The sequence below is a fragment of the Euprymna scolopes genome, chromosome 36 (assembly GCF_053919585.1).
Source record: "Euprymna scolopes isolate OS-2025 chromosome 36, ASM5391958v1, whole genome shotgun sequence".
Lineage (NCBI taxonomy): Eukaryota > Metazoa > Mollusca > Cephalopoda > Sepiida > Sepiolidae > Euprymna > Euprymna scolopes.
The window spans coordinates 85,545,996-85,559,402 of NC_136517.1; the positions used below are offsets into that span (position 1 = coordinate 85,545,996).

General features: G+C 34.8%; 1 protein-coding gene across 1 annotated transcript in view; it reads right to left on the bottom strand.

Annotated features, from left to right (window-relative positions):
• Positions 1–13,407, bottom strand: part of LOC145260654 (chitinase-3-like protein 1) — a 69,945-nt gene that overhangs the window by 4,085 nt on the left and 52,453 nt on the right. Inside the window, exons 8-10 of the mRNA XM_080118991.1 lie at positions 12,513–12,698; positions 7,044–7,166; positions 5,324–5,513 (exon numbers count right to left, since the gene is read on the bottom strand). Of these exons, the coding sequence (XP_079975117.1) occupies positions 5,324–5,513; positions 7,044–7,166; positions 12,513–12,698 (499 nt within the window). The remainder of the gene's footprint in view (positions 1–5,323; positions 5,514–7,043; positions 7,167–12,512; positions 12,699–13,407) is intronic.

A 13,407-nucleotide genomic window follows, 5' to 3' on the forward strand; every position in this document is an offset into this window, starting at 1 on the left:
TATTGTGAACCAAGTCATTTGGGGAGGCATGTGAAGCTATGGTGGGTCCCCGACTAGAGCAAATAATCAATCGATTTGATTGAAAAAATGGGTGATTTCAACGATTTCGATGACAGTAAAAGTATTGGAGGATTCGTTTATCTTCGTTCAATCCCGGAAAACATTGGGTATGACTGCTAGTAATCACATAAAAGAAAGTTACATAATTATGTTTTTTTTTTTTAAACTAAGTGACCTGTCTTTGGGTAATATGCAAAAAAAAACAAAACAAAAAAACAAAACAAAATAAAAAAAAACAAACAAAAAACAAAAACAAAAATCGTACATTTCGGTGTATAAGGCGACCGTCAGATAAGACAAGGTACAAAATTGAAGCAAATTTTCATAAATTTATCACATATCGGTTGTATAAGACGACTACTAAATCACGAAACCATGTTTGTTTAGTCTAGGCTAGAGATTGCAACACCCGGTATCTTATGAAATATTGGTTTTTAAAGATGAGTTTTTTTCACTTTAAGGGTCGTCTTATACGCTAGACTATAAGATAAGAATGTTCAGAATTTGTTGGAAGTGAATTATTTTTTGCATAAAACATAATTTCTAATAAAAAAAAATAGTGTTCTTGTTTGAAAAAAGCAATTTATTTGTTTATATAGCAATTCGAATTATTAAACTAGAATGCAATACATTGCAATTGAGTTTTATTATCTTACTAGCAGGTTGTTCGGCGTAGCCCAGTCGAAAAATATGCATAAATAGGATATTTAATTCATGCAGATTTCGCATTTGTTATTATTAAAGCCAATCTTCTACTGATTGTTATATTGTGCCCAGTATAGTAAAAAAAGTTATACAATACAGTAAAAATAAAAACAAAAGAAAACAAAAACAAAAAGGAACCGAAACATGTGCATGCAAGTATTATGTTTTTTAAACTGTTCACTTGTACGTAAGAAAAAATAAAAAATATTCAAGCTGAGACCGAAACCAAAACCTAAAGACAGTGAGTCAATTATGATGACTATTAGACCAGCTTGACACGATATTTTCAAAGTGTTTTCAAACCTACTTATTCTTAGCATAAGGAAGCTGTCATGTGAACGATTCACCTACGCGCAGTCGTGAAACAGTTGACAAACAGATAAAAATCTGATCACCTCCCAAGTACCAATTTTCCGGATGAAAACCGATTAAAAAGTTTTCCACGTGTCTGAACACCCTATATACTAAATTTCAAGTCTGTAGATAACAAAATACGTTGAGTATATAGGTTGAGAAGTGTCTTCACACACACACACACGTGCGCATACACACACACAAACATTTTCACTTATATAGATTTGGTTTTAATTTAATTTTTGAAGATATATTCCTTCAGAATTAAAAAAAGGAATACCGTAAAATACCCTTTTTTACATCTCTTTTTAAAATCTCTCTCCCTTTCTTCTCTCTCTTTCTAGTCCCTTACAACCAAAGGCAGAACAGATACTACACTTTGATAAAAAAAGAAATTCTCTAAATGGTGAACTCCCGCCACTCATGACTAATTTTGTTCTCGTTGAATCCAAATCAGAAAGTGTCCATATTCTATCCAATGAAATGCTGCAAAAAGGATGTACCACGTTTGTGAGTGTGCCTTGTGTAGTTTATGACTTTTAGGTGGACACAAAAATAAGACAACTGCCCTTTGTACAGAAGATGTTAATATTATATATATATATATATATATATATATATATATATAAAGCATGATCGGTGTTTTTGTCTTAATTTAGATTAAACACTAGTTCCTTTCATAAACACATCCAAATTTTGGTTTCGTTTTGCATGGATTCCTCAAGACAGCGATCCGTTTGTTGCAAACACGTTATCTATAATGGCTTTGTAGTTTTGCAATGAATTTAAAAAATGGCGTTGTACAGGGTATCTCTTTTTTTTATTTTTTTTTTTTATTTTTTATTTTTCTTCCTTTGAAGATTGTAATGCCGGGTATGGGGCAGCCAAACCAGCTGTCAACATTGCCCCGCTTTTTATTGAAACCAACCGAGAGCTCTTTTTAGTATCCTCGCTGTTCCCTTAAGTGCAATTAAGCTGTTATTTATAAAAAATAATTTTATAATTCTCTACAGTGCAATGTAGACTACAATTTTTGGAGACTAAGTCACTGCGGAAGGCATGTGAAGCTTCCTCCCTGTGCGATGGTTCACCTAACTAGAAGAAGTAATCAATCGATTTGATTGAAAAATGGGTGATTTCATTGATTTCGATTTGATTGAAAAATGGGTGATTTCATTGATTTCGATTTGATTGAAAAATGGGTGATGTCTACAGAACGAAATGGAGTTTCATTCTATATTAATAAAAAACTTTATTTGTCATCTTTTTTTTTTTTTACATAGGCGTCACCACTTATCAAGGCCGATAGGCCACTCAAGGATAAGGGTTAAAGAGTGTAGAGTAGTCAAAAGGACAATATAGTAATCGATAGTAATGGAAGTTCGGTAAATTTGTTAACTTAAATGGAACAGCTCATCAGAAACTTGTTCACGTTGGACTTGAAGACAACCATATCATAGACAGCTGGAAAGCAGGAAAACGGAAGACAATTCCACAGGCGTGCAGTTCTAAGAAAGAAGCTTTGATCATGGAATCTATGTTTAGATTTAGGCACAGATAAAGAGTGGGGAAAATTATTGATAATGTTTTCAGCTAGTCTAGTGTTTCTTGTGAAAGTTTGGCGAGGGGGGGACCATAGATTGAAGCTCAGTCGAACACTTTCCATGAAAATATCGATAAAGCAGAGACAAACTCGCAACATCTCTTCTGTGAGATAGAGGTTGCAGCGAAGAGAAAAGGACTTTTCTTCGTTAGTAGCGTGTACCCGAGAGAAATGGGTGAGTAGAAGAGTTTAGTGTTCATGCGCGCTTGTATTTATAGTAGTCGTGAAAAGAGTTCCTGATGTGGGGACGTGGATTAGATATCCGACAATTAGATATAGGTCATGCCTGTTGAAAGAGAGAGAGAGAAAATGTTTAATGTGTTTACGTATATAGGAGCGTGAATCCGATAGTAGAGACAGGACAAAGGGTTAGTGTCTCGTGGTAAGAAAGAGTACGTGTGTGACGTGCACGTGGAAGTAATGTTGGCTTGTTGTACTCTCAAAAGGACAAAGAAGAGTAAGAGTTTCAGATTTTATGTACTCGGTCACGTGATTGAGTGCTGGCTTGTGATTGGATAAGCCAGGGAGAAAATGGGTTTCAAATCTCGAGCTGTGAGAATTAGCTCCTGCCTGTGATTGTAGCAAGTTTTGGCTGAAATGGTATCAAAATAGTGTATAATTACCTATGATGAAGATTGACTTGGCCTGATCCTAAGCGCAGAACTATCCTACAACCACCTTCTCATCCACCAGTAGACCAATCGCATAATGTCTGTGGTACAATGCCCTATTGCGGAAAATTTGATTGAAAAATAGGTGATTTCATTGATTTCGATGACAATAAAAATAGCAGAAGATCGGACATTTGTTGACTATCATTCAATCCCGAACAACGTTGGGGTTCCGTGCTAGTCTTAGTATAAACGTGATCCAGTTGAAGATTAGTAACTCTACCAATATTTACCAATTATGTGGCCCTGTCGATGGGGTATTAGAATACGCCAACTGCCCCCCTGCAGAGGGTAAAAGTCCCTCAATAGGGGTCCTGGTTATGACCTTAAACTATATCCAGTGGTGAAGCCCCCAGCTTGTGGGCTTTGGGAAGTGTGGAGCCACCTTTTAATTACCATTGCTCCCAGGTCCACTCTGACCCGGAGTGGTAGTACCTGTTAGGGTCCCAACTATGGGTTAAATAGAAACTGACTTGAAAACAACAAATATATTCTATTAAAAAAATTTTTTCCTCGAAATCTTTGGATTTGGCATTAAATAATCCGAAAAGGGTTGATATGCCGTAAAACAAAAACAACCAACCAACCAATTAAGTGGGAGGTGACAGTGGTCTAGTGGTTAACAGCACATACTGACGACCTGGGTGTTCTAAGTTCGAATCTAGTTCGTTACACAAAAGTCACTTTCACTTAGAATGTTGGCTTCTCGTGCTTGCTCCTGTATGTACCTGATATCTTTCTAGAAAATATCGGTAAAACCAATGCCAACAACAGAATCACCTCAAAATAAGAAATAAAACAAAACGGCGTTAGAAACCCAATAAATGTCACTGTAACATTTATTGGGTTTATTTCTTATTTTGAAGTGATTATCAAGTCTTCAAACACATCGCGGCCATCTTTTCTTGTTCAACATTACTCGTTTTTCGAACTGAATAAACATTTTACATTAAATAAAAACACTAAAAACTTATCCAGTTTGGTAGAAATGTAACTTATCTTACCTTTGATAACATTTATTTGTTTTTTGACAACTTTTTCTTATCTATGTGGATAGTAATACAAGCCCCATGTATAAAAGGTGTTTTTGAAGGCTTACAATGCAGGAATGTAAAAAAAAAAAAAAAAAAAAATGTACAATCGTTGTGGACAGATAAATAAATAAATAATAAATAATTCAATAATATTTTTTATTTGCTTGATTGGTTTTTCTTTCTTTCTTTCTCTTTTCAACTGTGGATGGTATTTATTACATAGGTCCTTTCGGGTGTATAACTCATCTTCAGTGGAGAAACATATATCCACTCTCTAGGCTGTCAATTTACAATTGACAGCCTAGAGAGTGGATATCAATACCATCCACGGTTGAGAAAAAGAAAGAAAAACAAACCAATCAGGTAAATAAAGAAATATCATTGAATTATTTATTATTTATTTATTCATTTATTCATCTGCTCATAACGATTGTACATTCCCCACTCCCTATCTGTGCCTAATTCAAAACGTAGATTCCATGAACAAAGCTTCTTTCTTAGAACTGCACGTCTGTGGAACTCTGTTCCGCTTGCCTGTTTCCCTCCCGACTTCAACCTGGATGTCTTCAAGTCCAACACAAACAAATTCCTGATGAACCGCCCCCCCCCCAAGTAATGACACCTTACCAATTCTCCAATACTATTGCTACACTATCCCATTGATTACTGTACACACAATAACCCTTATCCTCGAGTGGCCATTGGGTCTTGATAAGTGGTGAACTCCATGTAAAAAAAAAAAAAAAAATTCCTACATTGTAAGCCTTTAAAAACACCTTTTATCCGTTAAACAATGCTTCAAGCAAACCACTTCTTAAACTCCATATACGTTAGTTAATTTTGTGATTTTGTGAATAGATAACAACTAATTATCTTTCCATCCAGATTGCTTTTACCATTTTGGGAAGAAGATGGTTTTGCTCCTGCTTCCGAGAGGTGTTCGTCACTTTTGTAATCCGGTGATAACATCTTGTGCACAGAGCTGAGTAAGGGATACTTTATTTCTCCACAATGACCGCTGAAATCATCCATTTCCAGGGACCATACAAAGGCTCCACCAAGGTCACGCTCCATGATATTGCTTGCCTGCCATGACAAAAAAAAAGAAAAAAAAATATTTAAAACAATTTTTTAGCAAATTCTTTTTTTAAACCTTTTAAAGCTAAAAAGGTATTGATTTAAAAAAAAAATTAGATTTCTTTCAATTAAAATTTCACACACAATGCATTGTTTTTTTTTGCTTTTTTTTCTGAATAATTTTTTATATAAATTATAAAGGAACAGATATCAATTCACTTGCACATTTTTTTTTAATTTTAAAAAGAAACTAAAATTAAAAAAAACTTAGTCTCCTCTCAATATGACTTTTTTAAAATTATAAAATAAAATAAAAAACATAAAATAAAATAAAATAAAAGAAAACAAAATAAAACAAAATAAAACAAAACAAAACAAAATAAAATAAAATAAAATAAAATAAAATAAAAATAAAATAAAATAAAATAAAAAATAAAATAAAATAAAATATAATATAATAAAATAAAATATAATAAAATAAAATAAAATAAAATTAATATAAAATAAATATAAAATAAAATAAAATAAAATAAATATAAAATAAAATAAAATAAAATAAATATAAAATAAAATAAAAATAAAATAAAATAAAATAAAACAAAACAAAACAAAATAAAAAAAAATAAAATAAAATTAAAAAAAAAAAAAATAAAATAAAATAAAAATAAAATAAATAAAAAAATAAAATAAAAAAATAAAATAAATAAAATAAAATAAAATAAAAAATAAATAAATAAATAAAATAAAATAAATATAAAATGAAATAAAATAAAATAAAAAAATAAAATAAAATACAATAAAATAAAATAAAAAATAAAAATAAAATAAAATAAAATAAATAAAATAAAAAAAATAAAAAAAATAAATAAAAAAATAATAATAAAATAAAATAAAATAAAATAAAAATAAAAAATAAAATAAAATAAAACAAAATAAAAATAAAATAAAATAAAATAAAAATAGCCAATTTGATACTGTAAAAAGACAGCCATGTTTTTTTTGAAAATTTTTGGAGAAGAAATGATTTTAATGATTTTTAACTGATAAAGAGCGACTATAAGGGAGGTAATTTATTGCTTATTAATTAATGTTTGCGATGATGATGGCTTTTTTGGGACACTGGACGTACGGACAAGTAAATTAATATTTAGATAATAATGAACACAATTAACATACAACTAAGAAGTTGCTAATGATGGCTAAGTGGTTAATGACACGGACTGAAAACCTGGGTGTGTCAGGTTCGAATACTGTTTGTTCCACAGAAACACTTTCATTAAACGCATACTTGACCTTGTGTCTTACTTCTTGGAGAGAAATTAAATTCAAGATCAAAGTGCAGAATCTGTTCTGATTCTACACTTGAATTATTTGTTCTCGGTTAGTGGAGGAGAAATCCTTCATGATTGAGACAATTTTTATTTTTGTTCCTTTAAAAAAAAAACGACCCTGGTGTCTAACTCTGCTCTCGTGGGGAGGCAAAGTAAACAGGATAACGTCTGTCACTAACACCGTGCTTTCCACTTGATAAATATTTACCTTGATCGTAATACTGTCTGGACTTTCAAAGCCAACCCATTCACCATTCCCGTGAGCAAACGGGACCTCCTGGCTGTCAATCCAGTCAACTTCCCAATTTTCCTTCTGAATTTTTTCACAAATCTGTCACATGAACAAATAGAGATCCATATAATAATCGACTAAATGGCATATAAATATTTATATATGAGTATAAGTGTTAAAATAGTTAAAAACACGACAAACAACAAAGTTGACCTTATGTCCCTCCCCCTGCCAAACTTCCACAAAAAACACTCATCTAGCTGCACCCACTATCAATAATCCCTCTACCCTCTATCAATGCCTAGATCTAAATGCAAATTTTATTTTTTATTACATTTTCACCCCAAACAAAGCACAGTCCCACTTTGATGTAGGAGGTTACTATCAGGGACATAAGTTGCAGGGATACTATGTAGGGAGTTGAGCAGCAAGATATCTGTTCACATTACACTTGAACTTCTGCATGTCAATACAGTTAAGGAAGCAGGAACCCAGAAGAGAGTCCCAAGGTCTAACAGTTCTGGGGAAGAAACTATTAGAGTAAAAGGCTTTCTTACATCAAGGGATCTCTATTGTGTAGGGGTGGGACTTTGCTGCTTGCTGGGTTTGTCAGGAGTATTTACGTTGAGGGGAAAGCTGCCCACCTGTGGAACTGTTCCGCTGAACTGCTTTCCAGCTGACTGCATGATTGTCTTCAAGTCCAATGTAAACAAATTCTTGTTTAGTTGTCTCCTCAAATAATCAAATTCTAACCCATTTCTGTCAATAACGATCACTACGCTGTTGTCTCAGTGACTACCGTGCACTCATTAACCTTTATCCTTGAGTAGCCTTTGGACCTTGATGAATGGTGACTCCCTTGTAAAAAAAAAAAAAAAAATTATAACTGAATAGCAACGAAGCACCAAACTTTATTCCAAAGATTGATTTTGCCATTTACAATTTAAATACAATTTCAAGCACATGCCCCCCCCTCCCTCACAGCTCATGCATATATGGCATAATCTACAGGTCCAATTTTCATAAACTCAATTATTCCTCTGGCCTTCATCAGATGGTAACCGCGACGGGATAGGAACTCCGAATACCCTAACTGCATCTTTAGCAATTACTGCCTCCTGTAGTTGTCATCATCTCACCACATCGTGAAACAACAACCAAAAAAGATGAGGATAATAGTCCGAAATAAATAAATTAATAAAAAATACTCATCTCAATAATGAATTCCAATTAAATAATATATACCCTAACAACATCTCAGAAAGAGACCAAACTACAGATGTTGACTAGACAAGGCCCATGACAAAATGGATAGAGATGTTGAATCTCTACGGTTGCAGGTGAGCATTGTCGTAAGATAACAGTTTCAATTCTACCCAAAGCCAGCCAGAGGCTTACTTGGCCAAAGCATGGTAAGACAACAACAACTACGGAAGAGAGTAGTTAGGAGATTCAGAGTTCCTATCCCGTCACAGTTACGACCTGATGAAGGCCAGAGGAATAGTTGGCCGAAACGTCGTTAAACAACAACTAAGAAAGATGAGAATAATAGTCCGAAATAAATAAATTAATAAAAAATACTCATCTCAATAATGAATTCCAATTAAATAATATATACCCTAACAACATCTCAAAAAGAGACCAAACTACAGATGTTGACGAGACGGCTAGAAAGTGGCCCTCACCTATTAAAATGGTACACCCTATTTTGAGACCCTCCATCCTAGCTTTAAAACACCTTGGATAAAAATGAAAAAATACTCAACCGCCTGAGAAGAGGAATGGGGCAATCAAAATTGATTTGATCAGATGGGATCTGCATAAAGGATAAGCTTCTTCAGCCTCTAATAACATCTCAGGAAGAGAGCAGACTACAAACGTGGACTAGATGGCAACAGAATGCCCCCCCCCACTCACTGACATGGGAATCTAACGAAGTAATATTAAATGGCAGATCAGCAAAATATAAAAACTGATTTTTAGTTCTTATTCAATATTTTTTTTTCTAATTTTTGGTGAGGTTACTTATGTTTGCATGATGCATGAATACATCTCAATAATGAATTCCAATTAAATAATATATCTACACATTAACTTATGCAGTATTTCAGCAACAACGTACCAAATGTTATCTTTCAAGTGGTCTATTGTGTCTGGTTTATCAGTCTAACCACGATACTTTACATATCTCCAAAGAAAATAATCTAATGGGGTTAAATTGCACGAGCAAGATGGCCAGTTGAGAGACCCATTCTGTGAAATCATTGGTTCAGAGGATGTTTCTCTCAGTAAATTAATCGTATTGCATGGCATGTGGCTCCATCCTGCTGAAACGGATGCCAGTCTGTTCATGTTGAATTGCCAAACCAAGCTGAACTCAAAAGAACCGATAGTTGCTAAATCTGCAATTAAGGAAAATAGAGTTGTCAATTTAAAGTTTGCTGCCTCTAAAAAGATACCTGTGTTTAATATTTTGCTTATTTCTATAAGTATAACATTTCAGACTTATTTCGATTATGTAATTATGTTGATTTGCGTTAAAATAACCCATTTTGATTGTGCAGGGTGGAACGATAAAAGTGTCGTCCTAAAGAAAACAACAGCACAGCTTTATTTAAAAACTTTTATTGAAAAAAAAATCAATTCAGGTAACTTGATTATGATTACATCAGCTAGTGCTAATCTTAACAAAGTTCGAACTAAGTGCAGCTCGAAGTGACACAAAGTTTGAGAAATAAACCAATTCCCACGAAAGGTAACAGGAAGAGATGAAAAACACCCGTCTAGTTGAATCCACTGTCAAAAACTTTCCCCACTCTTTATCTATGCCTAAATCAAAATGTAGATTCCATGAACAAAGCTTCTTTCTTAGAACTGTACGCCTGTGGAACTCTGTTCCGTCTGCTTGCTTCCCTCCTGACTACAACTTGGATGTCTTCAAGTCCAACCTAAACAAATTCCTGATGAACCGCCTCCTTAAGTAAACACTTTAAATATCCACACTAATGTACTGTACTTACAATAACCCTTATCCCTGAGTGGCTTCCGGGCCTTGATAAGTGGTGACCACATGTAAAAAAGAAAAAAAATATTCAGCTAACTTGATTATGATTACATCAGCTCGTGCTAATCTTAACAAAGTTCGAACTAAGTGCAGCTCGAAGTGACACAAAGTTTGAGAAATAAACCAATTCCCACGAAAGGTAACAGGAAGAGATGACGTGTAAAGTTATGATGAACTAAGTGCAGGTTGTAGTGACACAAGGTTTTGAAAATAAACCAGTCACCCATGAAAGATAATAGAAAGAGATGACTCGTAAGGTTAAGGTTAAGGACACATAGTGTAGAGGATGAATTACTTGATAAAATTCAGTTGTAAAGTTGCATTTCTCTGGAGGTTGAAGGTTCAATCCTCAGTACAGGCGACACCCAACATATAATTGCAAATTATTTAAGACTTCTACCTGGGCATGGCTGACGAAACATGAGCATGCTACCTCCGTGAATTTAATAAAAGGTTCCATTCAAAATTCCATGAAAGAGAGAATCAGAGAAAGAGAAAGAGAGAATAAGTGAGAGAGAGAATGAGAGAGAGGAAGAAAGAATGAGAGAGAGAAAGAAAGAGAGCATGAGAAAGAAAAAGAGAGAAAGAGAGAGAAAGAGTGAGAGAGAAAAGGACAGAAAAAAGAGATAGAGAATGATAGATAGATAGATAGATAGATAGGTAGATAGATAGAGAAAGAGGGAGAGAAGGAGGGACGGGGAGAACACGCGTATGAATTACCTCATAAAAATGATAAGATGTCCTGTTCGCCTGTGTAGTTCTCTGAGTTTAAAAAAAAGATCCGGAATTTGACCAGATACACCTGAAGAAGGTCGGAGGTTACATCAACCGAAATGTTGCAAAAATAACACTGAAGATGAGAATGATACTCCAAAGAATCCAAATAATATGAATAATCAATCCTCATCTCAAAAATTCAGTTTGTGTGCAGTCTGTGGATTTCCGTACAGACAAGAAGAAAACAAAATGGCCGCCTTTTCTCTTTATATGCTTATAATGTTGTCACATGACATGAGATGCTTCCGATTGGATATATAAAAAGGCTTGATTTTTCAGACGAAGGGTGATTTTTGATTTGGATGTCAGAGTAGCAAATGTTGTCAGCAGTGCGTCGTGTTTTAGTGTTGAGTTTTGAGAGTAGAGTGTTAAGATTTGGAGTTGAGTTTTTGATAGCTGAACATCGAGATTTGGAGCACGTTTTTTGGCTAGAGTGTGTCGAATTTAACATTTTTTAACCGCTAGAGAGAGAGAGAGAGAGAGAGAGAGAGAGAGAGAGAGAGAGAGAGAGAGAGAGAGAGAGAGAGAGAGAGAAAATAAAAGAGTAAATGAGAGAGAATGAGATGAGAGAATAGGGAAGAGTGTAAGAAAGAATGAGAGAAAGAGAATGAGAAAAAGAGGAAGCAAGAGAGAATTAGAAAGAGAATGTGAGAAAGAAAATGAAAAAAAAGAGAATCAGAGAAAGAGAGAATATGAGAAATAATGAGAGAGAGAGAGAGAATAGGAGAGAAAGAATGAGAGAGATAGGAAGAGAGAATGAGAGAGAGAATGAGTGAGAGAGAGTGAGAGAAAAGGAGAAAGAAAGAAAGAGAGAATGAGAAAGAAAAAGAGAGAAAGAGATAGAGAAAGAGAAAGAGTAAGAGAGAAAATGAGACAGAAAATGAGAGAGAAAGAGAGAGAGAGAGACAGAGAATGAGAGAGAAAGAGAGAGAGAATGAGAGAGAGAAAGAGAGAATGAGTGAGAGAGAGTGAGAGAAAATGAGAAAGAAAGAAAGAGAGAATGAGAAAGAAAAAGAGAGAAAGAGATAGAGAAAGAGAAAGAGTAAGAGAGAAAATGAGACAGAGAATGAGAGAGAAAGAGAGAGAGACAGAGAATGAGAGAGACAGAGAATGAGAGAGAATGAGAGAGAGAAAGAGAGAATGAGTGAGAGAGAGTGAGAGAAAATGAGAAAGAAAGAAAGAGAGAATGAGAAAGAAAAAGAGAGAAAGAGATAGAGAAAGAGAAAGAGTAAGAGAGAAAATGAGAGAGGGAATGAGAGAGAGAAAGAGAGAGAGACAGAGAATGAGAGAGAAAGAGAGAGAAAGAGATAGAGAAAGAGAAAGAGTAAGAGAGAAAATGAAAGAGGGAATGTGAGAGAGAAAATGACAGAAAGAAAGAGACAGAGAATGAGAGAGAGAAAATGACAGAAAGAAAGAGAGAGAGAATGAGAGAGAAAGAGAGAGAGAGAGAAAGAGAGAGAGAATGAGAGAGAAAGAGAGAGAGAGACAGACAGAGACAGAGAAAGAGAGAGAGGGGGTGTATATGAATTACCTCATAAAATGAAAGAGAGAGAGAAAGAGAGATAGAGAGAGTGAGAAAGAGAGAGGGGGTGTATATGAATTACCTCATAAAATGATAAGATGCCCTGTTCGCCTGTGTATTTGCCTTTGGTGGCGCCACCGTCGACCGGTGCGTGAACGCCAGATACGTCCGGGTCCTGCAGTTTGAAGGTGAGGCCGTACGTGGGTAGACCAACAATGAGTTTCTGTTTCGGGATTCCATACGATAACCAAAAGTTTATCGACCATTGCTGAAAGATAAGAACACAAGTGATGTTTTAATGGCAAAGGCCAGACCGGAATTATTTCAAAAGTCTTTTCTAAAATGAATTCTTTTTAAATTACTTCTTCAGCATTTAAACCAAAGCCGGTTAGGAATTTTTATCCTCGGTCGGGTTAGGGATGCATGAATCGAGCATCGGTTTTTGAGTGGCATAAGAGATTCAAGGAAGGTAGGGAATCTGTGAAGGATAATGTGATGTGTGGGAGGAGTAAGGAAGTCACAACACCAGAGTTGATTGGCCAAATAAAGAATTTCATAGATAAGAACCGTAGTTTGTCTATAGAGACAAAAAGTGCAGTTTGATGTCAGTGTGGGAACTGTACACACAATTATTCACGAGGAACTGAATATGCGGAAGATTTGTATGAAAGGGGGCTCAAAGATGATCACAGACTATTTGGTCATTCCTGTAATGGCCTGTTGATTGCGGTGTAATGCTGGTTCTATGCAGTTCCTGGGAATCCATCCTCCCAGGCTTTGCCTTCTCTCTTTGAAAAGGGGTTAGTATATTGCTAATCGTGTGAGGCATCTTACCGAGCAACTCCAGACACTTTTTGCCGGTCAAAGTGCCCCCTCCTTGAGGGTACTGACTTCTCAATTCTACTTTCTGACCCTGGCGTCACAGTTCTTGCAAGGAGAGAGAACAAAATGAGATTCAACTTTATTTAGGCGATTAC